We start from the raw sequence: 26,494 nt of genomic DNA, 5'->3' as shown, positions 1-26,494 counted from the left end.
TCAGTTTTTTGGTGCACCATATTTGTAAAGAAGTCAAGGGGGATACATTCCACGATTAACCTGTGCCAATTCGAAAGTCCTGGATGGCCCTTAGCTACCCAATTTACTAAGATATTTTTCCTTGCACAAAAGGAGAGAATGGAAAATAATTTCCTCCCTTGCACATCCAGGGAGGGCAGGTTCAAAAAGCCCAGGAGAAGAGACTGGATCTACTCCAATTTCCGCTCCCAAGATTTCTGTCAAACATTTGCTACTCTGATTCAGTATTTACAGATCTTATGACATGTCCATAAGCAGTGTGTGAATGCCCACTTCTGTTTTACATTTAGGACACATTGGGGATGTTCCTGCCCTAAATTTTGCCAGTCGTTCCCGTGCTATATGAGTCCTATGGAGTACCTTTAATTGAATTGCTTGTGTTCTATTACAAATGGAGATCTTTCTGGCATTTTCCCAGATGTCGTCCCATGTTTCTGAAGGGATTTCCAACCCCAATTCCTGATTCCATGTTTTAAACAATTGTTCCATATCTTTTGATACTTCGTTCTGTAATGAGTGATAAAGAGTGCTGACCGAGAGTGGACCCAATGGCCATAACACTCTTCTTTCCCTATCCGATTTATAAGAGCTATCTAATAATGTGGTCTTCTTCTGTTTATAATCTCGAATTTGGAAATATCGAGAAAGGTCTGCATTAGGCAGTCCAAATTTCTGGTGTAGCTGTTCAAAAGACAACATAACCTCCCCATCGAACAGATCCCCTAAGCAAGAAATACCCCTGGACCTCCAGGTTTTAAATGTAGCGTCTGTGTGCCCCGGTTGAAAATCCCATGCTCCCACTATAGGAGTATAAGGGGAGGTTTTTTGTGAATTACCCTTGACTTGCCGCATTATTTTCCAAGCTTTAATTGTATTTAATACAAAAGGGTTTTTACAATGGTCCATAATAACTTTCATCTTATCTAAAAATAAGAGATTAATGAGGGAACACTTTGCTTGAGAAGCCTCAATGTCCAGATTTGATTGCGGGTCACACCAGACCCAGTTGGCTATGTCGTGTAATAGAGAACTCAGCTGATACTTCCTTAAGTCTGGAAAATCCAGTCCTCCCCTTGCTTATGGAAGCTGCAGCTTCTTTAATTTAATAAGGGACCGTCTATGAATCCAAATGAAAGAACCAAGCCAACCGTATAGTTTACGCAATGCCGGCCTTGGCAGCATCACAGGGAGCATTCTCGTAGGGTATAAGAGATGAGGCAAAATATGCATTTTAATTAGAGCTATTCTGCCTAACCAAGATATTGGGAGGTCCCCCCAGCATTGAAGATCCTGCCTTATCCTCTCTAATAGGTTCACAAAATTGGCTTTATACAGCTGACCAAATACTGGAGTGATAAAAATACCTAAATATTTTTCAGAGACCACTGAAAGGGAAAGCAAGACCCATCCGATAAAGTGGACATACTAGCGAGACCACCCATCGGCATGGCCTCCAATTTTGTGAAATTGATTTTGTAACCTGAGAAGCACTAAATAAATTGATTACTTGGATCAGGCGGGACACGGATATCAAAGGATTACTGAGAAAAATGAGAACATCGTCTGCATAAAGGGTAATTTTATGTTTACCCGAACCAACCCTCGGAGCCGTTATATTAGAATCGGCCCCATATAGCTTCCGCTAGTGGTTCAGTTATTAGAGTGAATAATAACGGTGAGAGATGGCATCCCTGATGACAGTCCCTACTCATACTGAAGCTATCTGAGCCTAAACCATTAGTGAGCATGGCTGCTTTGGGGTCATTGTACAATATTGAGACCCATTTAGCGAATACCTCTCCGACACTGAAATTTTCAACCATTCAACCATATGACCATTCAACCCGATCAAATGCCTTCTCTACATCTAAGGAGACTACTATTCCCGGTATTCTTTCCTGATGACAGACTTGAATCACATTTAAAACCCTTCTGATAGATGAGATACGGCCCTTGATAAAGCCCCTCATTCTTTTAAACCCCAGTGAATACAATGTGAATTGATCCAGTCTCTCTTGATAAGCTATTCTTGTCATTCCAGGAATCGGTCTGGGAAATCTTCATTGCACTCCCTCCATAGTCAGAACATGCTTCCTTAGATAGGGAAACCAAAACTGAACACATTATTCCAGGAGTGGTTTCACCAAGGTCCTATACAGTTGCATCAAGACATCCCTCTTCCTACACTTGAATCCTCTCGCTATGAAGGCCAAACTACTGTTTGCCTTCTTCCCCACCTGCTGAACCTGCATGTTTACTTTCAGTGACTGGTGTCAAAGGGCACCAGGTTTCATTGACCTTTCCCTCTCCCAATCTATCACCATTCAAACAATAATCTGTTTTCCAGTTTTTACTGTCAAAGTGTATAAGCTCCACATTATACATCATCTGCCATGTATTTGTCCACTCATTCAGCTTGTCCAAATCATACTGAAGCATCTCTGCATCATCCTCACAGTTAACCCTCAACCACCACCACCACCCCCCCCGCCTCCCCACCACCCCCATCATTGGATAATCCCTTTCTTTTAGAATTTGACATGGATTGTGGGCATCACTGCCTGAGCCAGTGTTTATTGATCAATTCTGCTTGCCCTGAACAGGTAGTGGTGAGCTGCTCTCTCGGACCATTGTCCTGCTTGGTGTGGTGGGGTATCCACAGTGCTATGGAGGGGATTTCCAGGATTTTGATCAATGAGAGTGAAGGAACAGCAATGTAGTTCCATGTCAGGATGGTGTGTGACTTAGAGGGGAATTTGCAGATGGGAGTGTTCCCATCTATCTGCTGTTCTTGTCCGTATAAATGGTGGAAGTCGCCAATTTGGAAGGTGCTGTCGGAAGTACCTTGATGAGTTGATGCATTTGTGGGTAGTATACATTGATACAATGATGCATTGGTGGGCAAAGGAGTGACTGCTTAAAGCAGAGGATGAAGCAATAATCAAGTGGGCTGCCTTGTCGACCTTTTGGAACGTTGTTAAAACTGCATGCTTCCAGGAAATGGAGAGTACTCCATTCCACTCCTGAGATGCCTAATGTAGATGGTGGACAGGCATTGGGGAGACAAGAGGTAGCTACTCTGTGCATCTTTCCTGGCCTCTAACCTGGTTTTAGAATCATAGGATTATATTGTACAGAAAAGGCCATTTGGCCCATTGTGTCTGCACTGCCAACACTACAAGAGGTCCTCAACCGACGAAGGAGTTCCATTTTTAAGGCTGTTCATAAGTCGAATTTGTATGTAAGTCAGAACAGTTATGTATGGTTCACATCTAGCATTAATTAGTCAAATGTTTGTCATAGTATACAGTGTAAATTTTAACTAAAACTTCTTAAATATAATAATACAGTAATAATAAGAATAATAATAAATATAACTACAGTACAGTATTCATAACTGAAAGAGAGAGAATGTCTATGTATGTATGTACTTTGTAGGTATAAAAAAACAGTAAAGAATGATTCCTTAAACTGTTGAGATAGAAAAGAAAGGATAATGATTAATGGTTATGACTTACTGTTCTTCCAATAGATGTCTTGCATACCAGAAGGGAACTTAATTAATCATTAAGATGACTTTATTAATTGGATGATGGGCCTTTCGCTGGAGAGGATCGGCTTGGTGCTGGAAAGAGTTGACCTGGTATTGGAGAGGATGGACCTGGTGTTGGAGAGGGTGGACCTGGTGCTGGAGAGGATGGACCAGGTGTTGGAGAGGGTGGACCTGGTGCTGGAGAGGGTGAACCTGGTGTTAGAGAGAATGGGCCAGGTGCTGGAGAGGATGGGCCTGGTGTTGGAAAGGATGGACCTGGTGCTGGTGAGGATGGGCCTTGTGCTGGAGAGGATGGGCCTGGTATTGGAAATGGTGGACCTGGTGTTGGAGAGGAGGGGCCTGGTGCTGGAGAGGATGGACCTAGTGTTGGAGAGGATGGACCTGGTGTTGGAGAGGATGGACCTGGTGTTGGAGAGGATGGACCTGGTATTGGAGAGGATGTGCCTGGTGCTGGAGAGGATGGGCCTGGTGCTGGAGAGGATGGGCCTGGTGCTGGAGACGATGGACCTGGTGTTGGAGAGGATGTGCCTGGTGCTGGAGAAGATGGGCCTGGTGCTGGAGAGGTTGGGCCTGGTGCTGGAGAGGATGGGCCTGGTGCTGGAGAGGTTGGGCCTGGTGCTGGAGAGGGTGGACCTGGTGTTGGAGAGGATGGGCTAGGTGCAAAAGAGGATGGACCTGGTGTTGGAGAGGGTGGATGTAGTGTTGAGAGGATGGACCTAGTGATGCAGAGGATGGGCCTGGTACTGGAAAGGATGGGCCTGGTGCTAGAGGGGATGGACCTGGTGTTGGAGAGGATAGATCTGATGCTGGAGAATGTCGACCTGATGTTGGTGAGGATGGGCCTGATGTTGGAGAGGATGGACCTGGTGTTGGAGAGGATGGACGTGGTATTGGAGAGGATGGACCTGGTGTTGGAGAGGATGGGCCTGATGCTGGAGAGGACGGGGCTGGTGCTGGAGGGGATGGACCTGGTGTTGGAGAGGATGGACCTGGTGCTGGAGAGAATGGACCTCCAGTTGGAGAGGATGGACCTGGTGCTGGTGAGGATGGGCCTGATGCTGGAGAGGATGGGCCTGGTATTGGAGATGGTGGACCTGGTGTTGGAGAGGAGGGGCCTGGTGCTGGAGAGGATGGACCTGGTGTTGGAAAGGATGGACCTGGTGCAGGAGAGGATGGACCTGGTGTTGGAGAGAATGGGCCTGGTGTTGGAGAAAGTGAGGAATGCAGATGCTGGAGATCAGAGCTGAAAATCTGTTGCTGGAAAAGTGCTGCAGGTCAGACAGCATCCAAGGAGCAGGAGAATCAATGTTTTGGGCATGAGCCCTTCTTCAGGACTAGGCCAATCCTCTGGTGTTGGAGAAGATGTGCCTGGTGCTGGAGAGGGTGGACCTGATGTTGGAGAGGATGGATGGACCTGGTGCTGGAGAGGATGGACATGGTGTTGGTGAGGATGGGCCTGATGTTGGAGAGGATAGGCCTGGTGTTGGAGAGGATGTGCCTGGTGCTGGAGAGGATGGGTCTGTTGTTGGAGAGGATGGGCTTGGTGCTAGAGAGGATGGACCAGGTGTTGTTGAGGATGGGCCTGATGTTGGAGAGGATGGACCTGGTGTTGGAGAGGTTGGAACTGGTGTTGGAGAGGATGGGCCTTGTACTGGAGAGGATGGGCCTGGTGTTTGAGAGGATTTACTGAGTGCTATAGAGGATGGGCCTGCAGTTGGAGAGGATGGCCTGGTGCAGGAGAGGATGGGCCTGGTGTTGGAGAGGACAGACCTGGTGTTGGAGAGGATGGACGTGGTGCAGGAGAGGATTGACCTGGTGTTGGAGAGGGTGGACGTGGTGTTGGAGAGGTTGGACCTGGTGTTGGAGTGGATGGGCCTGGTTTTGGAGAGGATGGACCTGGTGCTGGAGAGGATGGACCTGGTGCTGGAGAGGATAGACCTGGTGTTGGAGAGGATGTGCCTGGTGCTGGAGAGGATGGACCTGGTGCTGGAGAGGATCGCCCTGGTGCAGGAGAGGGTGGACCTGGTGCTGGAGAGGATTTACCTAGTGCTGGAGAGGATGGGCCTGATGTTGGAGAGGATGGACCTGGTGCAGGAGAGGATGGGCCTGGTGTTGGAGATGGTGGACGTGGTGTTGGAGAGGATGGGGCTTGGTGCTAGAAAGGATGGACCTGGTGTTGGAGAATATGGGCCTGATGTCGGAGAGGATGGACCAGGTGTTGGAGAGGGTGGACCTGATGATGGAGAGAATGGACTGAGTGTTGGAGAAGATGGGCTTGGTGTTGGAGAGGACGGGCCTGGTGCTGGAGAGGATGGGCCTGGTGTTGGAAAGAGTGGACCTGGTGTTGGAGAGGATGGGTGGACCTGGTGCTGGAGAGGATGGAGCTGGTGTTGGAGAGGATGGACGTGGTGTTGGAGAGGGTGGACCTGGTGTTGGAGAGGATGGGCTTGGTGCTAGAGAAGATGGACCTGGTGTTGGAGAGGATGGGCCAGATGTTGTAGAGGATGGACCTGGTGTTGGAGAGGGTGGACCTGGTGTTGGAGAGGATGGACCTGGTGCTGGAGAGGATGGACCGGGCGTTGGAGAGGATGGACCTGGTGCTGGAGAGGGTCGACCTGGTGCTGGAGAGGATGGAGATGCAGTTGGAGAGGATGGGCCTGCAGTTGGATAGGACGGACCTAGTGTTGTAGAGGATGGACCTGGTGCTGGAGAGGATGGACCTGGTGTTGGAGAGGGTGGACTTGGTGTTGGAGAGGATAGGCCTTGGTGCTGGAGAGGATGGACCTGGTGCTGGAGAGGATGGACCTGGTGTTGGAGAGGATGTGCCTGGTGCTGGAGAGGATGGACCTGGTGTTGGAGAGGATGTGCCTGGTGCTGGAGAGGATGGGTGTGGTGTGGGAGAGGATGGGCTTGGTGCTAGAGAGGATGGACCTAGTGTTGGTGAGAATGGGCCTGATGTTGGAGAGGATGGACCTGGTGTTGGAGAGGATGGGCCTGGTGCTGGAGAGAATGGGTGTGGTGTTGGAGAGGATGGACCTAGTGTTGGAGAGGATGGGCCTAGTGCTGGAGAGGATGGACCTGGTGCAGGAGAGGATGGACCTGGTATTGGAGATGGTGGACCTGGTGTTGGAGAGGTGGGGCCTAGTGTTGGAGAGGATGGGTTTGGTGATAGAGAGGATGGACCTAGTGCTGGAGAAGAGAGGCCTGGTGCAGGAGTGGATGGGCCTGGTGCTGGAGAGGATGAGCCTGTGGCTGGAGAGGATGGGCTGGTGCTGGAGAGGATGAGCCTGGTGTTGGAGAGGATGGGCCTGGTGTTGGAGAGGATGGGCCTGGTGTTGGAGAGGAAGGACCTGGTGTTGGAGAGGATAGGTGGACCTGGTGCTGGAGAGGATGGACCTGGTGCTGGAGAGGATGAGTGGGCCTGCAGTTGGAGAGGATGGACCTGGTGTTGGAGAGGATTTGCCTGGTGCTGGAGAGGATGGGCCTGGTGTTGGAGAGGATTTGCCTGGTGCTGGAGAGGATGGACCTGGTGCTGGAGAGGATGGTGCTGGTGTTGGAGAGGATGGGCCTGGTCATGGAGAGGATGGACCTGGTGCTGGAGAGGTGTGGACCTGGTGTTGGAGAGAATGTGCCTGGTGCTGGAGAGGATAGGCCTGGTGCTGGAAAGGGTGGACCTGGTGTTGGAGAGGATGGGCCTGCAGTTGGAGAGGATGGGCCTGGTGCTGGAGAGGATGGGCCTGGTGTTGGAGAGGATAGGCCTGGTGCTGGAGAGGGTGGACCTGGTGTTGGAGAGGATGGGCCTGCAGTTGGAGAGGATGGACCTGGTGTTGGAGAGGATGGACCTGGTGTTGGAGAGGGTGGACCTGGTGTTGAAGAAGATGAGCCTGGTGCTGGGAAGGATGGACCTGGTGTTGCAGAGGATGGACCTGGTGTTGGAGAGGATGTGCCTGGTCCAGGATAGGATGGGCCTGATGCTGGAGATGGTGGACCTGGTGCTGGAGAGGGTGGAACTGGTGTTGGAAAGGATGGGCCTGATGTTGGAGAGGATAGATCTGGTGCTGGAGAAGGTGGACCTGGTGTTGGAGAAAGTGAGGACTGCAGATGCTGGAGATCAGAGCTGAAAATCAGTTTCTGGAAATGCGCAGCAGGTCAGACAGCATCCAAGGAGCAGGAGAATCGATGTTTCAGGCATGAGCCCTTCTTCAGGACCAGGCCAATCCTCTGGTGTTGGAGAGGATGGGCCTGGTGCTGGAGAGGGTGGACCTGGTGTTGGAGAGGATGGGTGAACCTGGTGCTGGAGAGGATGGACCTGGTGTTGGAGAGAATGTGCCTGGTGCTGGAGAGGATAGGCCTGGTGCTGGAGAGGGTGGACCTGGTGTTGGAGAGGATGGGCCTGCAGTTGGAGAGGATGGGCCTGGTGCTGGAGAGGATGGGCCTGGTCTTGGAGAGGATGGGCCTGGTCATGGAGATGATGGGCCTGGTGCTGGAGAGGGTGGACCTGGTGTTGGAGAGAATGTGCCTGGTGCTGGAAAGGATAGGCCTGGTGCTGGAGAGGATGGACCTGGTGTTGGAGAGGATGGGCCTGGAGCTGGTGGGAATGGGCCTGGTGTTGGAAAGGATGGGCCTGATGCTGGAGAGGGTGGACCTGGTGTTGGAGAGGATGTGCCTGGTGCAGGAGAGTATGGACCTGGTGCTGGAGAGGGTGGGCCTGGTGTTGGAGAGGATGTGCCTGGTGCAGGAGAGTATGGGCCTGGTGTTGGAGAGGATGGACATGGTGTTGGAGAGTATTGACCTGGTGCTGGAGAGGATGGGCCTGGTGCAGGAGAGGGTGGATCTGGTGTTGGAGAGGATGGACCTGGTGCTGGAGAGGATCGCCCTGGTGCAGGAGAGGGTGGACCTGGTGTTGGAGAGGATGGAACTGGTGTTGAAGAGGATGAGCCTGGTGCTGGGGAGGGTGGACCTGGTGTTGGAGAGGATGGGCCTGGTGTTGGAGGGGATGGACCTGGTGCTGTAGAGGATGGGCCTGGTGCTGGAGAGGATGGGCCTGCAGTTGGAGAGGATAGACCTGGTGCTGGAGAGTGTCAACTTGGTGCTGGAGAGGATGGGCCTGCAGTTGGAGAGGATGGACCTGGTGTTGGAGAGGATGGACCTGGTGTTGGAGAGGAAGGGTCTGGTGTTGGAGAGGATGGACCTGGTGTTGGAGAGGATGGACCTGGTGTTGGAGAGGAAGGGCCTGGTGTTGGAGAGGATGGCCTGGTGTTGGAGAGGATAGGCCTAGTGTTGGAGAGGATGGAGCTGGTGCTGGAGAGAATGGGCCTAATGCTGGAGAGGATAGGCCTAATGCTGGAGAGGATAGACCTGGTGCTGGAGAGTGTCAACTTGGTGCTGGAGAGGATGGACCTGGTGTTGGAGAGGATGGACCTGGTGTTGGAGAGGATGGACTTGGTGCTGGAGAGGATGGACCTGGTGCTGGAGAGGGTGGATGTGATGTTGGAGAGGATGGGCCTGGTGTTGGAGAGGATGGGCCTGGTGTTGGAGAGGATGGGCCTGGTGCTAGAGAGTAAAGGATTGATACTGCTACTGGAGAGTGGGGGTGTACTTCTGAAGTCAATTTCTTAAAGTAAACATCAAGAGTGGTTTGAACAGAGCTTTTCTTTTTCTCATTATGAAAGGCCTTGTGGCAGCTGAGTCCATCAGTAACTACCCAGTAAACTTTGGTGAACCTCTCTGCATTTGGATCTTGCTTCTATAGCTATGCCATCCCTGTTTCAATGAGATGAAAGTCTTCAGCTAACTCCTTCATCAAAACTTCTTGGGTTCAAGGGTTTCTACGTCCCTGTCTTCTTCCTCAAATCCTGCTCCAGTTCCATAAGGTCCTCATTGGTCAGTTCTTCAGCATGGCATTCAAGCAAGTCCAAGACATCCTCTTCGTTGATATCTAACTGCAGTTGATTATTTCCAATGTCAAACACAGCTTGTCTGGCTTCGGCAATGTCCTCAGCTGTATACTGTTTAAAGCCATCTGCAAATTGGGGGCACAATTTGTTCCAGATTTCTTTCATTTTGGTATTCTTTGCTTCCTCCCAAGAGTCTGCAATGTTTTTGATGCCATTGTAGATGTTGTAATTCCGTCAGAACTCATTTAAGGTCATTACGTCATCTTGGGTAGCCCTGACCGCTTGTGAGAAGGTCTGTTGTAAATAGTAAGCCTTGAAGGAGACTATGATTCCCTGATCCATTGGCTGAAGCAGTGATGTGGTGAGGGGTGGTAAAAAGATGACCTTTACATTGTGGTGAAGGTTATCTGAAGTGCTTGGATGTCTGGGGGTTTTGTCAAGCACAAGGAGAATTTTGAAAGGAACCTGCTTGGCCAAGCAATAACATTCAGCAGCAGGAACAAAATAGTTCAGGAACCAATCTTCAAAGACAGCTTTGGTTACCCAAGCGTTTGCCTTCCAGAGATGCCTTGATGATTTGGCTAAGTGCCCTTGGATTTAGGGAGCAATACACAAGCATAGGCTTAAGTTTGCAGTCACCGGATGCGTTACCACCAAACAATAACGTTAACGTTTAGATTCTCTATTGTTGGAGATGTTCATTGCTGGCATTTGTGTTCCACAAATGTTACTTGCCACTTTTCAGTCTAAACCTGGACATTATCCAGGTCTTGTTGTATTTAAGCATTGAAATGCTTCAGGATTCGCGTCGTTGAAAATAGAATGGAACATTCCCACTTCTGACCTTATGATGGAGGGAAGGTCATTGATGAAGTAACTGAAGATAGTTGTGCCAAGGACACTACCCTGAAGGACTCCTGCAGAGATATCTTGGAGCTGAGCTGATTGATCTCCGACAACCATAACCATCTTCCTGTATGCCTGGTCTGCCTCTAGCTGTGGCAATTTTCCCCGTGTTTCCCACTGACTCCATTTTTGCTGGAGGTCCTTGGGCACACACTTCATCAAATGCTGTCTTGGTGTCAAGGCCAGTCATCCCCACCTCACCCCTGCTGACAGCTTATTTTCCATGTTTGGACTAAAGATATAATAGATCAGAAGCTTAGTAAGCCTAGGCAGAACTCAAATTAAGCAGCAGTTTGAGTGTCATTGCGCATCCACTTTTGCTTTTCCTCTCCATCATTTGCACATCTTTTTTCCTTTCTTCTATCAGATTTTCAAAAACTGCCACAAAGTAATGGTGCAGGAACAGAATTTGAAGAGGAAGAGGATCTGCCTGTCAGTAGATACAAGCGATTGGAGCCAGGGCAGAGGATAGAGTAGCACAAGTGCTAGCCTGCCAAAGGATGAGGTCACACAGTTGTGCACCTGAGGGGTTAGGTGGAGTGCTGTACAGGAAAAAGCTGGTGAGTTAGGACACAGAAACGCTTTGATGCATGAGCAGAAGTATCAGAAAACCAATAGTCTGTAAGTAACATAGCAGACAATGCGTATGCATTTTCCAATCCAGGAAACACCGTTTCAGTATTTCTGAGCTTTCAACATTTTTTGAGTGCTTTTTTATTTCTTTGACATTGCCTGTAAGTTTTTTTTTCTTTTTCCCCTGTAAACCAGGGATAAATTAATTTTGGAGCCATAATGGGCAAAGTGGTGTCCAGTATAGTTTGTATGCATAAGTGAATTTGGCAATGGCAAAGTTGTGAGCTGCAGTACTTGACTGTTATGCATTCAGTTTCTGCACCACAAATTAATCTCAGAAACCAAGGGGGATCTGTGTAGAGTTGCCCAGGTTACAAATTGAGCGGGAGATTGAAGCCTACTTTGAAATACTAAATTCTATGCGCCCAATATGTTAGATATTAGTACAGTTCACTTTATGGTATATGGATTTTCTGCAATTGAGCGACTATATGAACATCAGCCTTGACAGTTTTGGAAGTTCACATCAATGGTTTGTCATTCAAAAGAAATCTTTTGGAAGCAAAACAACAGTGCAGATGGAGATAAACAAAATATACTGTAGAGTATTGCATTATCTATTGTTTGAATTGCATTACCCTTGGGCCTGCCATTTTCTCTACAAGTTCATTTAATACTATTCAGTGCTGTTCAGCTCAACATTGAAATGAATCTTTGAACTTTGAACTTTGAACTTTTAGCTTTTACAGATGAGTTGTACCTGCAGGTATTTATTCTCATTTATGTTGGCCAAGTATGCTGGCAGCATCAACTCTTTTTGTAGGAGGACAGAACAACTTTTAAAGATTATTAGTTTTCAGTCTCCTATTGTCTGGTTCTGCTTCATTTCTATTTAATAGCCAGCAGAACAGGTTGTTTTGCAAGTAATTGTACCATAACCAAAAGGCAGACTAATGCATTTGATAGATATCTAATTCAAAAACAGAAAATGCTGGAAGAAACGCTGTAGGCTTGGCAGCATATGGTAGAGTGAGAAACAGTTAACATTTGAAATCTGTGACCTTGCATCAAAACTCGGAAAACTTAGATATGTAATAGGTTTTTGTGTAAGGGAAAGGTGGACAAGAACAAATAGAAGGTCGATGATAGAATGCAAGATTATGATAGTACTTTATTTATTTTTCTATTCCATTGGCAATGAAATAAACTGTACAGATATCCTGAAATCATATAATAAAGAGCTGACTGATAAATGTGGAAAGAGTCGTTTGATATTGCTGGGAGGATCTGGAGTATAAAGTTTAAGGCTGCGGTAATCTAGACACTTGCAAAAGTTTCTGTTCTTCTGGGTTGCCCTAATTCTCCAAAGACTTACAAAGGGAAGTGCAACTTTCTGAGACACAACTGGTCAGTGAGGACCAAGTAAGGTCTCCTGATAACTGAGTGCTCACATGAACAGAAAGGCCTTTTTGAAATACATTTTGCTTGTTAACAACTTTTTTACAGCATCACAATAAAGATATTCCCATTGGAAAAATCCATGAACTGATTGCTAAACAGTGCTTCAAGCAGAGCTCAGTAAATTGGAAGGTAGTGTCGATCTCATGCAAAAACAAAGTCATCAACTTTCATTATGAGCGCACAAAGTTTCTTTGACAACAAAGCATTGATTAATTGTACTGAAGATGAAAACAAGAAACAAGCTATCTAGACATAGAAGACAGTTTAGAAAAATCTGAAAACAAATGGTAAACATAATTTTCAACTTATACCCCAACCCATCAAATTGCCCATTTAAGTCAAAACTTTAAATTCTGCTTAAATGGGGAAGAGTGCCTAGTACAATAAGGAAGATAAAGGGTAATGCAATTTAAAATCCTTAGAGTGTTCTTTAAGTATTGGGATTTTACTTGAGGCCACAGTCGATTAGGAATGTTGTCAGTCAATACTCCAGATCCTCCCCAGCAATATCAAATGACCCTTATCACATTTATCAGTTGGCTCTTTATTGTATGTTTTCAGGAAATCTGTACAATTCATTTCATTTGCCAATGGAATAGAAAAATAAATGAAGTACTATCATAATCTGGCTGGCATTTCATAGGTGCAGGAGTAACTGTCACAGTCAGTTCTACTGAAAGCTTTCCATGAAGTCTCAACTGTTATAGGAAAAAAAATGGATCCTGCTCCTTCAATGTATCTAGTGTATATGTTAATATTGAAGATATCTTTGAGTTCTCAGTGTTCAGATGTTTCTGGTTATTGGGCTTTATCTCTCCAGAAAGCAAAGAGAAAGAAAGAGAGAGCGAGAGAACTTTCTCATGTTCCAGTCATAAATTGATCCATCTGCTGTGCTAAGCAGCTCCCTGAATAGAGCTGGTTTATATATTTCAGTATCTGAATTTTTTGTTTTCAAGTTCAACAAATGCAGTCAATTTTTTTTATCTCCAATATGTGAAACTCATCACACAGCTGTAAGTCAAAATAGGAAATTCGAGCTTCTTCATGTCTGACTAATTTAACTCTCTTGACAAAATCTTGACATCAAGATCATTGTGATGAGAATAATAACCTCATATAGAAACTACCGAATGAGAAATGTTTCCAGTACAGTGTTCACCTTAATAATAAATCACCAATATCCAAGCACAATGCCATTTGAATCATCCACAGGACTATCTGATGCAAGTTCAGAGAGATACAAGACACTCATCTGAATCAGAAAGCACATGAAGCTCAGTCGTAGCAGACTACAAGGAGAAGAAGAGGTTCTTCGATTCTCTGAAATCTGTCTACAGGCCTCAGTCTATCGATTCATCACCCATCCTCAGTACTGACAGGTCAGCACTGCTCACAGAGAAAGGGCAAATTCTAAAAAGGTCAGCAAAGCACTTTAACTGCACCCTCAATTATCCATCATTCTGTAGACTTTGTAGTATTTCTTCAAATACTGGCCACTACCTGTCTGCCATCAAATCCCTTAGTGTAGTTTCCCAATCCTCTATAGATCCTTTCCCCTCATGCCTTCATAATTTCCTTTCTTCAGCTTTAAGACTCTGGTTTCAGAGTGAACTGTATTGCTTTAAAATGTAGCGTGTAATTCTGTCAAATTATGGTCAGTACTTCATAGAGGTTCTGTACAGCAAGGATATTAATGATCCCTTTCGCATTCACAACACTGAATCCATAATAGCCTGATATTTAGTTTTCTCCTCAATGTACTGCTCCAGAAGTCTATCCTATAGATGCTTGATATTTCATTACTAATCTTGGTCACCTTGTAGTTGCTTCTCTTTAATGACAGTTAAATCACAGCCATTTTCAACAAATTGTATTTTGGACGGCATGGTGGCTCAGTGGTTAGCAGTGCTGCCTCAGAGCGCTAGGGACCTGGATTTGAGTCCTGCCTTGGGTGACTGTCTGTGCAGAGTTTGCACATTCCCCCCGTGTCTGCATGGGTTTGCTCCAGTTTCCTCCCACAATCCAAAGGGTGCAGGTCAGGGTGAATTGGCCATGCTAAATTGCCCATAGTCAGGTGTAAATGTAGGGAGTGGGTTATCCTTCAGAGGGTCGGTGTGGACTTGGTGGGCCAAATGGCCTGTTTCCACACTGTATGTAACCTAATCATCAACCATTTTGCGAATGCTACATACATACAGATAAAGCGCCTTTAATTCTGCTGATGTCTATTCTACTCCTCCAGACCTCTGCTATGCACTGAAATCACTCAACTCCTCTATTTCTGTTTTCATTAGCATATTGTTTTGGACGTTATTCCTGAGATTACTGCCTTGGAGGCCCTGCTTTTTAAACTTCTCCTTAGCCTCCTGAAATTTGCTTTCAGGACATCACCCTGCTGTCCCACCTAATCATTCAGAGTGTTTTGCAGCTTCCCTCTTTCCCTAGAAAGGAAATTTATAGCCTTTGTTTTTCTTTTATCTCTGGCAAGGAACTCACCAATGTAGCTGATCATGATCATAAACCTTAATCCTATTGAACTGGTGAAGCCAGTTGATTCTCCAGCTCACTGTCTATTTCCACCGAGTCCAATAGCAGTCCTTTTATGAATGCTGAAACCTAGAAGTAGGAGCTCTTTATCGGTCATTAGAAACCAAATGCTTAATATTCATAGATTATTGGTCTCCAGATGTTTTCAGAAACTGAAATTCACATGCCAATCAGTTGTCAGCAGTTTAAGGTAAACACAGTCTATTTTTTATTTACATCTCCCGTATTTAATTCAAAATAAAAGTCACAGTTGAGGCATTAATGTTTTCTTCCGTAAACCTTTCCAGCATGTAACTCTTGAATTCAGTGCAGTAGAAATAGTGAAGAACTGTTGCATTATTAAGTTACTCTAATCATTTTAAAAACTAAACAATGTCAAAATGATACAGTTATCTTCTATATCAAACAACAACTGCTAGCACATTGTCACTGTACTTGGGTGGCATGGTGGCACCATGGTTAGCACTGCTGCCTCACAGTGCCAGGGACCCGGATTTGATTCCACCGTCGGGCAACTGTCTGTGTGAAGTTTGCACATTCTACTCGTGTCTGTGTGGGCTTCCTCTGGGTGCTCCAGTTTTCCCCCACAGTGCAAAAGCTGTGCAGGTTAGGTGGCTTGGCCATGCTAAATTGCCCACAGTGTGCAGGCTGGGTGGGTTAACCATGGGAAATGCAGAGTTACAAGGATAGGGTGGAGGATGGAGCTGGGATGGATGCTCTCCAGAGGGTTGGTTTGGACTCGATGGGCTGAATGGCCTGCTTCAATACTGTAGGAATTCTATTCTATGATTCATTGGTGCTAACAAGGACTATAACCTGTGGCTGTTCATCCTCCCATGAAAAATGCCCTGCAGCCACTTTGTGACATTCAGTACCCTGGCACCAGGAAAGCAACACCATCATAGAGTCATGTCTGGAGCCAAAGAAACGTCTGTCTGTTCCCCAATCCAACAAAAATCCTCCATTACTATGGCTCTTTGCCTTTTCTCCTTACCTGAGGGTTTACCTGAGCCAGCTGTGGTGCTCTGATGAACTAGTATCCAAAATGGAAGGCCAACTGGCGAGCTGAACCTCAGGGATTCCTTGCAATGACCTGCCTGTTTTTTACTGCGCTATCTGGTGGTCACCCATTCTCTTTCTGCCTCCATCCTTCGAGCCTGTACTTCTCTGAACATGCTATCCATGTAGCCATACCGAAAATCTTAACCACGTTCACTTGAACTGCCTTTGGAAGATTCTGAAAATCAGATGCCAAACTTTGAGGTGCTCACTCGAGATCGAATGCCCGTCACCCACACATGACAATCAAGGAAAGTGCTACAAGAACATGTTGAAGGCTTCACTCTGCAGTTTTGATATTGCCTTCATATTCTGGAAGCAGCTTACCCTGGATCACTACACCTGGCCCAATCTAATAGAAAGCAGTGTGGTCTCTGCAAAAGCAAGCACGTATCAGAGGCAGAGAGAAAGCACATGAAGAGGAACTCCCAAGCCAGCAACTCATCCAAATCATCTGCAGTATTCTGTCCTATTTACAACAGAACCTGCTGTGCACTGATCAGCTTTAACAATCACCTTACCCACTCTGTCAAAACCCCAAAGTGATGAACATTATCATCTTCTCCTCGAAGGATGGACAATTGATTTATGTAATCCTTTCATGTTTTTATCAGTTCGAATGCCATTAACCTGACCATGTGCATGCTATTAAAAATCAAAATATTGATTTTACCTTCGCTTGCTGAGTTTTGAACTTGACCTCCCGTCCCTCTCAACCCTTAATATCCCTGCTAATATCTTGAAATCAATGCCTTTAATAGATGTACATAGTAAATTGCAGGCAATATATTCAAATTATGGCTGTTTTGGCTATTCTGTTCGTGCGTACCTTAGTGATTGAAATATGAGTTGCTATATAGTAGTGGTGTTGTTGGAGGTAATTTACATTATGTCACTGGGGCAATCCAGAACACTGAACACCAAACTAATGACCAAAATTAGCAACAAGACAAAGGTCAAATGTACCTATGTTAGGCTAACTGTACACATCTGGCATCACACAAAGGAGTTATGTGATGTTCTCTTTATGTAGTAGATTTTCTTTGGGATATAGTTGTTTTCAATTTTATGTGGCATCCACTTTATTCCCCTGATGATAACAACACCTGCATTTATATAGAACCCTGTACATTTTGAAACATCCAAGGAACATTAGACCAAAGTTGGCTATCGAGTGCTCACTACTAGCTAGCACAAGCATCAGTGGGCACTGAGTAAAAGAGATGATGGGTAATCAGCTGGACAGTAAGTTTGTGATGCAGGATGATGCCAATGGCATAGGTTTTTTCCTGTGCCAACTGAGGTTACCATTTAAGACTCTCATGCTCAACCTCTTCCCTCACCAAAGGTGTGGTGACCCTCAGCTTAAACCACCACCTGTCATCTCTCTCTAATGAGAGAGCAGTCCTGTGGCCTGGTGGGACTATGGCGACTTTGCCTTTACCGGTTGAATGGCCAAGCAATCCGATGCACTGAATGGTGCATTCTTGTTCCTACATTTCTTTGTTTTAGATGGATGCACCATACTTACATTTCCAGAAGGCATTTGATTAAGTGCCACTTCAAAGATAACTTATTGAAGTAAGAGCTCACAGAGTAGGGGGTAACATATTATGATGGACAGAGATCTACTTAATGACTAAGAGGAAAAGAGGTTGGGCAAAGATGCGTCATTTTTGGATTAGCAGGTTGTATCAATAATGTATGTAATATTGTCAGTCTGGGAACCTCAATAATTTACAATCCATGGAAATGAGTTGGATGCAGAGAGTTAATGCACAGTTGCTAAATTTATTGATGACACAAAGGTAGGGAAGTAAGTTGTGAAGAGGAAGGATAGAGATAGGTTGAATGAGTTGTCAAAAATTAACAGGTGAGATATAACATGGGAAAATGTGAAATTGTTCACTTTGGCAGGAAGAATAGAAAAAAGCAACATATTATTTAAATGGAGAGAGATTGCTGAACTCAAGTGTAGAGGGATCTTACTGCCCTGCTACATGAATCACAAAAAGTTGGTGTACAGGTGATGAGGAAGGCAAATGGAAAGTTGTCATTTACTGCTGGAAGAATGAAATAAATAAGTCAGGAGGTTTTGCTTCAATTATGTAGAGCATTAGTGAAGTCAAACCTGGCCTACCATGCACATTTCTGGTTTCCTCATTTAAGAAAGAATGTAAATATTTTCAAAACAGAAGAGGTTCACTCAACTGATATTATGAATGACAAGGGACAGACTTGGTCATGTCAGGAGGAAAGTATGGATAGGCTGTGCCTGTAGCCTCTGGAGTTTAGAAGAATGAGAGGTCATCTTGTTGAAACACAGAAGATCTTGTGGAGACTTGACAGATTGAATGCTGAAAGCCTATATCCCCTTGTGGGAAAGACTAGAAGTAGGGAATATATTTTAAATAAGGGTAGGATTAATTAAAGGCCCAATAGGTTGGAAACGAAGGTTATTTTCTCTCAGAAAGTCATGAGTCTTTGGGGCTCTACACGCTGTTGCCTCCTCAGAGTCGGGGAGGCAGAACATTGAATACTTGTAGGACAGTAGCAGGTTCTCGAGGCCAAGGTCAGAGCAGCTATCATTTTATTGAATGGTATAGCAGGTTAGAGGTGCCGAAAAGCTTATTTCTGCTTATAATTTCTATGTTTCTATGTACATCAGTTATGCGTTTTATATTTTCTGGATCAGTTTTAACATTATACTGCCCTAGAGATCACAGACATCATTAAAATTAATTTGTATTCATCATTAATGCACTTTATTGGAAAGTTCAAATGTTCTCCTTAAATAAATGTTTTCTGTGAACCACAAACACATTAGAACACTTTATCTTATGAATTTAAAAGACTTGTATAATTAGTTATATGAGCATACTATGGTGTAATTGATCAAAAAAGAGGATTTTTGAATTTATTGGATGTCATTCAACATTATTCTATTAATAAGCTCGCAATAAGCTCAGCCTTTTATTATTCTGCAAGACTTGAATCAACTGTTAATCAGCCTATGCACATCTTAATAGCTCAAATGATTTTCTAGATCTCACCTTATCTCCAAGCCTAATGAATATATACCATGTGTTCCAACTCCTGGACACTTCTGACCTGATACATATATAAGAAAAGACCCTGCAGTAAGTTACTCAAAATTGGAACTCAGTGAACAGACATGATTTCCACAAAGTATTTGCAGCTTTTCAAAATGTTGTTTGAACAAGCATGCTTAGAGAAGGCATTTCTGTTGATTGTTGGCTGAATTTGTAGCACCTCATCGCTGACTGCAATGATGTAAGGTGCAATTAGTTTAAAACTCCAGCATTGTTCTCTGTCTCAAGTTGCCCAATACAATGTATTTATAGAAACAATAATGGATCCCTGTCACCTGTCAACTCGAATTAAAAATGCTCATTCTCATTTACAAGTCCCTTTGTGGCCACATCCTTTCCTACTTTTCCAATGTCCATGATCTACAGGCTGGAATTGAAGATCTCAGGATTCAGGAAAGGTGACAGAAAGTAGGGTCAAAATTACAGATCAATGAGGAAACATGACAAGGGACTGAATTCTAGGCAGTAGGCCTAAGAATGCTGAAGGTTGTGCCTCCTTTGGAGAAACTGTGGGCAGGAAAGAAGATGCACATGAAGCAGAGTTGAAAGACGAACCAGCATAGAAGGAAATGTACTGTGTGCACAGGTTGCAAGTTTTCTAAGGATTTATGTACATGGGTAACTGGGGATTAGTTTTTATAGTGAGAGCAATGGACATTTTAAACTAATTGCACTGCAATTAATGTTTTGAGGGATTGTCCACAAACACAGGCTAAAGTCAAATCAAAGGGCTCTTCCGAACATATTTTCACATTTCTGATGCTGCTGCACCACGAGTGACATTTCAAGTGAGAGTGAAAATTCTCTGTTGCTGTAGGACAGTATCAATCATCTAGAGCAAATTGATAAAAGATAAGAGCTCTCAAAGGCAAGGAAATGAGCAGCCCTGTGGAGCAGAGAGAGGGGATGGGAAATATATGGACTACATCCACTTCATGTATATGAATGCATATTTTAAAACCTAATAGCAACATCTTGTTAGGAAAGAAAGAGGAGAGCTTGTGAAGAGCACTTTTGGAGACAGAAACTAGAAGTCATGTCATAGGAAGGAATTCCCTAGTGCTAACTGTGAGATGGAACAAGTCACCTGGGGTGACGGGATGGAAGGAGAGAAAGTACAACATGAACTATAGGTGGAAAAAGTGTGACCCCTTGAACATGTGAGAAGCCGAATGAACTGAGAGTAAGAAATGTGCCAGCATGAACTGGAAGAATATGGTCAATAGGATCTTTTAAATAAAATTATGCAAAAGTAGCAAGAACACAAAACAAAAAAAAACATATTCATGTTGATTCCAAAATGCTTGAAATGCACTGAAGTGTCTGACTACAGCATCTTCGGACTTGGCAGACACCATTTCGAAAAGAAGTCTCGCCCCTTTGACACCTGTTTTTCTGTAGAGGGTTTCATCTGCTCAGGTTTTTCTCCTGATTCAAGTGAAGGAATATTGGTCTAGAAATTCAACCATAAGATGTAAATGTTATGGTTGTAAACCAAACATCAATATGGGAGATAGGATCATGTATACATTTCAGAATATATTTAACCTGTTGAAAGAAGTGGATTTGGGAATATTTTAACTGCACAACAAATGAAGTAAATTAAGCCCCTTGCTTCTTGCAGAACTTGTTTTCAATGTTTTTGACCTTTGGTGGACCCACAATTTTGTTGGGGTTGAGTTCCAGGATTTTGACACAGTAACTGTGTAGAAATGTTGAAATAATTCCAAGACATGATGATGTGTGGCTAGGAGAGGAATTTGTAGATGGTGGGGTTCCCATGCTTCTGTTGTCTTTGTCTTTCTTTGTTTATTGGTTTAGAAATTGCTGATAAAGAATGCAGTGTATGTTTAATGCACTACTCCAATGGCACACCAGGTTTGGAAGGAGTCAAGAATGGTGGATGAGTTGTCAGTTAAATATGTTGCTTTATCTGAGGGGTGTCAAGATTCTTGAGTTTTATTGGAACTGTGCTTATCCTGCCAAATGGAAAGGTGTCCATCACACTGCTGACTTATACCTTGCACATCATGGACAGGCTTTAAGGAATCAGAAAGTAAGTTATTTGCCATTGAGTTCCTAGCTTTAGATCAGAATTCAATTAAAGTAATGGTGCTGAATGTCAAGGAGAAATGGTTATATTCTTTCTTTTTGGAGATGATCATTGTCTGGCACCTACTTATCAGCCCAAGCAGAATTTTATCCATGTTTTGCTGTGTATGAACACAAACTGTTTCAGTATCGGAGAAATCACAAGTGATACTGATTACCATGTGATCGTCAGTGAACATCCCTACTTTAACATTACAATGGACGGAAAGTCATTGGTGAAGCAACTGAAAATGGTTGGCCTTGGAAATTACCTTGAGGAACACCTAAAGTGATGTTCTGGGGCTGACATTATTGTCTTCCAACAACCACAATCATCTTCCTTTGTCCTAAGTATGACAGCAGAAATGGAGAGTTCTCTGCCTGAGTTTCACTGCAAGGCATCACTGATGTCACAGATAAATGCTGACTTGATGTTGATGATAGTTACTTTCACTTCATCTCTGGAATTCAGCACTTTTGTCCACGCTTGGACCAAGGCTATAATGAGATCAGAAGCTGTAGCCCTGGGGAAACCCAAACTAAGTATCACGAGCAGCTTATCACTGTGTTATTCAGTTTGATAGCACAATCAACAAATCCTTCCATCACTTTGCTGATGATCAAAAACATATTGGTGGAGAAGTAATGGCCAGATTTATGCTGCTTTTCATACATAGGCTAGATGTAGCCAATTTTCTACTTTGTTAGGTAGGTATCATCATTTTTGCTGTACTGGAACAGCTTGGCTAAGGGTCAGTCGTCAGTCCTAATTCTGGGATTTTGTCAGGACACTGCCTCACAGCACCAGGGGACCCGTGTTGGTTTCCAGCTTTGGATGACTGTCTGTATGCAATTTGCACATTCCCCCAGTGTCTGCAGGTGTTTCCTTTGGGTGCTTTGGTTTCTCCCACAGCGCAGAGAAGTGCAGGTTAGGTAGATTGGCCATGCTACATTACCCCATAGTGTGCATACTAGATGGGTGAACAATGGTAAATGTAAGGTTATGGGGATAGGATGGGATACTCTTCAGAGGGTCAGTGCACACTCAATAGCTGAATGGTCTCTATCTGCTCTGCCAGGATTCTATGATGCTGGGGATCAAAGGCAAAACTGAGATGGATCATCCATTGAACACTTCTGCCGAAAGTGATGGCTCCAAATACTTCAGCCTTGTCCTTTACCCTCCTCTGTGCCCTAACCATGAGGATAGAGATATTTAAGGAACATCTTCCGCTGAATATCAATTGTCCACCACATTATGTCTGATAGAAAAAATCCCCTCAAAACTACAAATTCCATATTTGTAAACAATGAGTAATGGAACACTTACAAAGTTGTATCCCATTGCACTCATAGCTTAATTACTTATTTTGCTAAATTATGGGCTTATATTTAGTGTTTCTTTTAATTGTCATTATTGTCAGATTGTATCAACCTTTGCTAGTTTGAGAGATCAGGCTGTACGGAAAATATATGTTATTGGAGGCCCCTAAATTGCTGAGAATTAACCTTTCTAACTTTCCAACATAGTTCTGTTTGATAAACAAAAGGATGTCTGCAGAGGCAATAGTAAGAAGTTATACTGTTCAATATTTGTTATCCATACCCTGAAAAGGTCTGGTTTATTAATAAGATTCAAGATAACAAATAAAATTGGTTATTATTGTTAATTGGGTTGAATATTAATTCTGCTGCTTTTTTAATATCTAATACACCAGAAGTGATGTATGCTTTATACAGCTGAATGGAACAGCATCCACTGCTGATTACAAGCCATAAAATATTGCAATTTTAATCAGATTCTTTGAAAACTAATTATTGATTAAACTCCTTTTATATTTCTGCATGATTCACTGATCAGCCAACAGCTAAAGGTCATCAACAATACAAATGATTTCTTCTTCCCAGACCTGCGGAACGTTCTAGTGAAGATGTTGACATTATATTCAGCTGGCTCAAAGGACTGAAGGCATTTGAGAAATTCCATCCCACCCTCTTGTACCAGATCTGCTTGTATGGGTACTATGAAAATTTGGAGAAAGGTGTCACGTGTAAGTTTACTGATATTATTATGTATTTAAAATAAAAACAGAAATTGCTGGAAAAGATGATCCGGTATGGTAGCATCTGTGGAGAGAAGTCAAATTTAACATTTTGGGTGCAGTGACGCTTTCTCAGAACTGGAGGTCACTGGACCCGAAACGTTAACTCTGCTTTCTCTCCACATATACTGTTAGACTGGATGAGCTTTTCTGGCAATTTCTGCTTTTGTTTTTGATTTCCAGCATCTGCAGTTCTTTTGGATTTTATTATGTATCTATCTTGTTTAAAATTGATTTTGAAGTCATTTCTTGAATTTCCAAAAACATATTTATAGGTAAAATGTGTTCTTATTCTCATTTAAGATGCACATTGAACCACCTTCAAGGATCAATAGAAAGTGAAAAGACAATTGATGCCAGTTAATGTCTGTATAGATTTGTTTTATTTATTCCATTCTGACTTTTCATTCAGAACATTTGTATTCTTCACCTTTTGCATTTTAATTTGCTCCAAAGAGTAGGTTTTACAATTGTGCATGCTTGCAAAGGGACTTCATTGACCATGTTCTCTGTGTGCATTTTCCATTCGTATGGACCAGGCAGATAAGGAGTTTGAGCCAGGTCTACCCCTGGCACATGCCCCCACTGGTTGTGTTTTGACTGGTGGGGCATCCCATCAAGTTCCCACCCACCCCTGAGCTTGCTGTTAGAATACAGTGGCTGGTTGGGTGTCAAAGATGGCATCCCAGCCACCATAAACAAATAAATAATAAAGGGTCAGATGACCTTGTTAAATTACACTGCTCAGCCCATAAATGAGTTATCTTTTTTTCAGAAGTGCTTAAAATGGCAGGTGGAAAGGAAGATGTGCCATCATTAAAAGGTGTCTCCTTACCGATTGTGGGACCCACGCAGGAAGATAACATTTTCTTTTCTTCCAATTTGAATGTGCTTTAAAACCCATCCACCTTACCTGCCTTATCCCAGAATACCCTGCCCAAAGCCTCCTGACTTATCCTGGTCTGGAATCCATGGGTCCTTTTGAATGGGTCTATCTGAAATCCTGATGTTGCCATGACAGAGCCCTCGCAATGCCAGGATGGTTGAACCAGCTAAACCTTCTCCCAGTAATGCGCACAATTCCCAAAACGAACTCACTTAACCTCCCTGCAGCACTTTATGGATGGGAGCTTTTTATTTGCTGTCCAGCAACATTTCTGCCCTGTATTGCCAGTTGCTTTCCATAGTTAGAACATAAATGCAGTTTTTACCTTAAAAAAGACAAAGAGTCTGACTGCTCTTTCCTAGTGGCCAGATGGAAAGATATTTTAAAAAATCAGGTTTAATTTGCACTGTATACGGAAGTTATTTGTTTTGAAAAGGTGATGGAGAAAATTTGTGGTCAAGAAATTTGTGGAAACCTAAAGTTATTTCCACAGAGCTCTACTATATTAGTTTACAAAAAAATATTAAGCAGTTGGTGGTGAAAAAGAATTTCACTTGTCCATAAATTTCGAGGTGATATGCACTGACTGGCTGTTAGCCTCACCAAACATTAACCTGTTGCCACCTTGACATGAGCCACTCTGTTGAAGGAAATTACTTGTCATAAATTAGGTGATTTGCATCGTATGTGAATTGTTCTGACCACTGCAACTTACAGCTGGTAAATCAAGTTGTAAGAAGCTGTAAACAATGTGATTAATGGTCCTTACGTGAAACACAGCCTGGAGGCCCAGACAACTCAGGAAATAAACTGTGGAATCTCACTCCATCAGCTCGATAATTATTTATAGTTTTATATGATGTATTCTGTCAGTATTTAGTGTCAGTCTTGCCATTCACATTCTTCTTAATGTTGAAAAGGCAGTAATCTTCAGGATGTAAGGATGTTTTGACATCATGAAAAGCAGATTGCATAGATTTATCTGAGAACAGTTTAGCCTATCATCTTTGTTTGTACATTTCACATACTGGCCTTCCGATTTCATCAATCTTCACTCCCCAGGAGCCAATAATAAGTCCCAATCAAATATATCAGCTTGCAACTTCCTTCCTTCTACACATTGAACCTCACTTCAGTGGGTTGGTCCAGGCCTGATGGGCTGATTGGCCTCGATCTGCACGGTAGGGATTCTAAAAGCTGATAAAACTGTAATTTGTGCCTGTAACACAACTGCTGATGTCAGTAATACTGTTAATAATGCAATATTGCTGGTAACCCAGCAGGAATTGCCTATAGTTTAAGTGATGCTGGAATATGTGTGTGTATGTGTGTTCTGTGCAGTTCAGTAGATTTTGAATTTGCCCAGGCAAACACTCAGAACAGATGTTTCAGTAAATGACATGCAAATGTAATTGTGGAATACCTTTCCAATTGCACAGTTACTCCACATACAGACTTGCCTCCCCAACAATGACAGTCATTGTGCCAGCTACAACCTGCATATTCCAGGCTGTTGTTGTCACACTGAGAAACAGTCCTGAGCTGCAATGTTCCACTGAGAGGCTGGTGCAGTCCTTTTGCTGAAACTGATAACAAAAATTCATTATTTTACACTAGAGTTTGTGAAAGGGTGGAATAACTTCTGCATAACTCCAATAATGTTATCACCTTTTTCTGACCAGAGGATCGCTCTGTAGTGAGCGTTGAAAGATACGGCAGGTAACTTGAAATTGCAGAATATTGTGACCCTGTCTGAAAGCTGCAAGAATGTCTTCTTGGAGGCAGCAGCCATTGACTCTGAAAATCCATCCACCTTTTCCTCGAGTACTGCCCTTCTGTGCTGCTAAACTCCTGGTCTTAGCGAGTAGCTCTAATATGTCACCAGCTGTCATTGAGAAAGGCACTGGGTGAGACTGGGCTAGAGCTGTGGTCCAGCAAATGCTAAGCCGACCTGACAGGTGCGATGCTGATTCAGAATCACACAAAACCTCACTGAGATGAATTCACCACTCAGTCTCTATATTACTGAGAGCCTCGTTTTATCACTGCTGCTGGTATTTTATTGTCTCCTCGTGCTGCCTCAGATGCCTCTCAACCTCCTCCTCCATGTCAGCTGCTTCACTGCTTTGGCCGCCTCCTGCTGTTATGTATCCACCTCCTTCTCTCCTCCTGCCTCAACTATCCTGTCCTCCTCCACTTTAATCACCTGCTCTGACTCCATTTTCTCTGCCTCAAATCCCTCTCCTGACCTCTCCCACACTGATAGC

At 44.0% G+C, this 26,494-nt stretch overlaps 1 protein-coding gene across 3 annotated transcripts in view; it reads left to right on the top strand.

Moving 5' to 3' along the window:
* rapgef4a (Rap guanine nucleotide exchange factor 4a) overlaps window positions 1-26,494 on the top strand; it is a 291,278-nt gene that overhangs the window by 35,245 nt on the left and 229,539 nt on the right. For all 3 annotated transcript variants that reach the window (XM_043693617.1, XM_043693619.1, XM_043693618.1), the window contains exon 2: window positions 23,148-23,290. In XM_043693617.1, coding sequence (XP_043549552.1) covers window positions 23,148-23,290 — 143 coding nt within the window. The remainder of the gene's footprint in view (window positions 1-23,147; window positions 23,291-26,494) is intronic.

This window comes from Chiloscyllium plagiosum, chromosome 7 (genome assembly GCF_004010195.1).
Source record: "Chiloscyllium plagiosum isolate BGI_BamShark_2017 chromosome 7, ASM401019v2, whole genome shotgun sequence".
NCBI classification, from domain to species: Eukaryota; Metazoa; Chordata; class Chondrichthyes; order Orectolobiformes; family Hemiscylliidae; genus Chiloscyllium; species Chiloscyllium plagiosum.
Note: the sequence above shows the minus strand (reverse complement) of the source record. Positions and strands in the feature narration are given on the sequence as shown.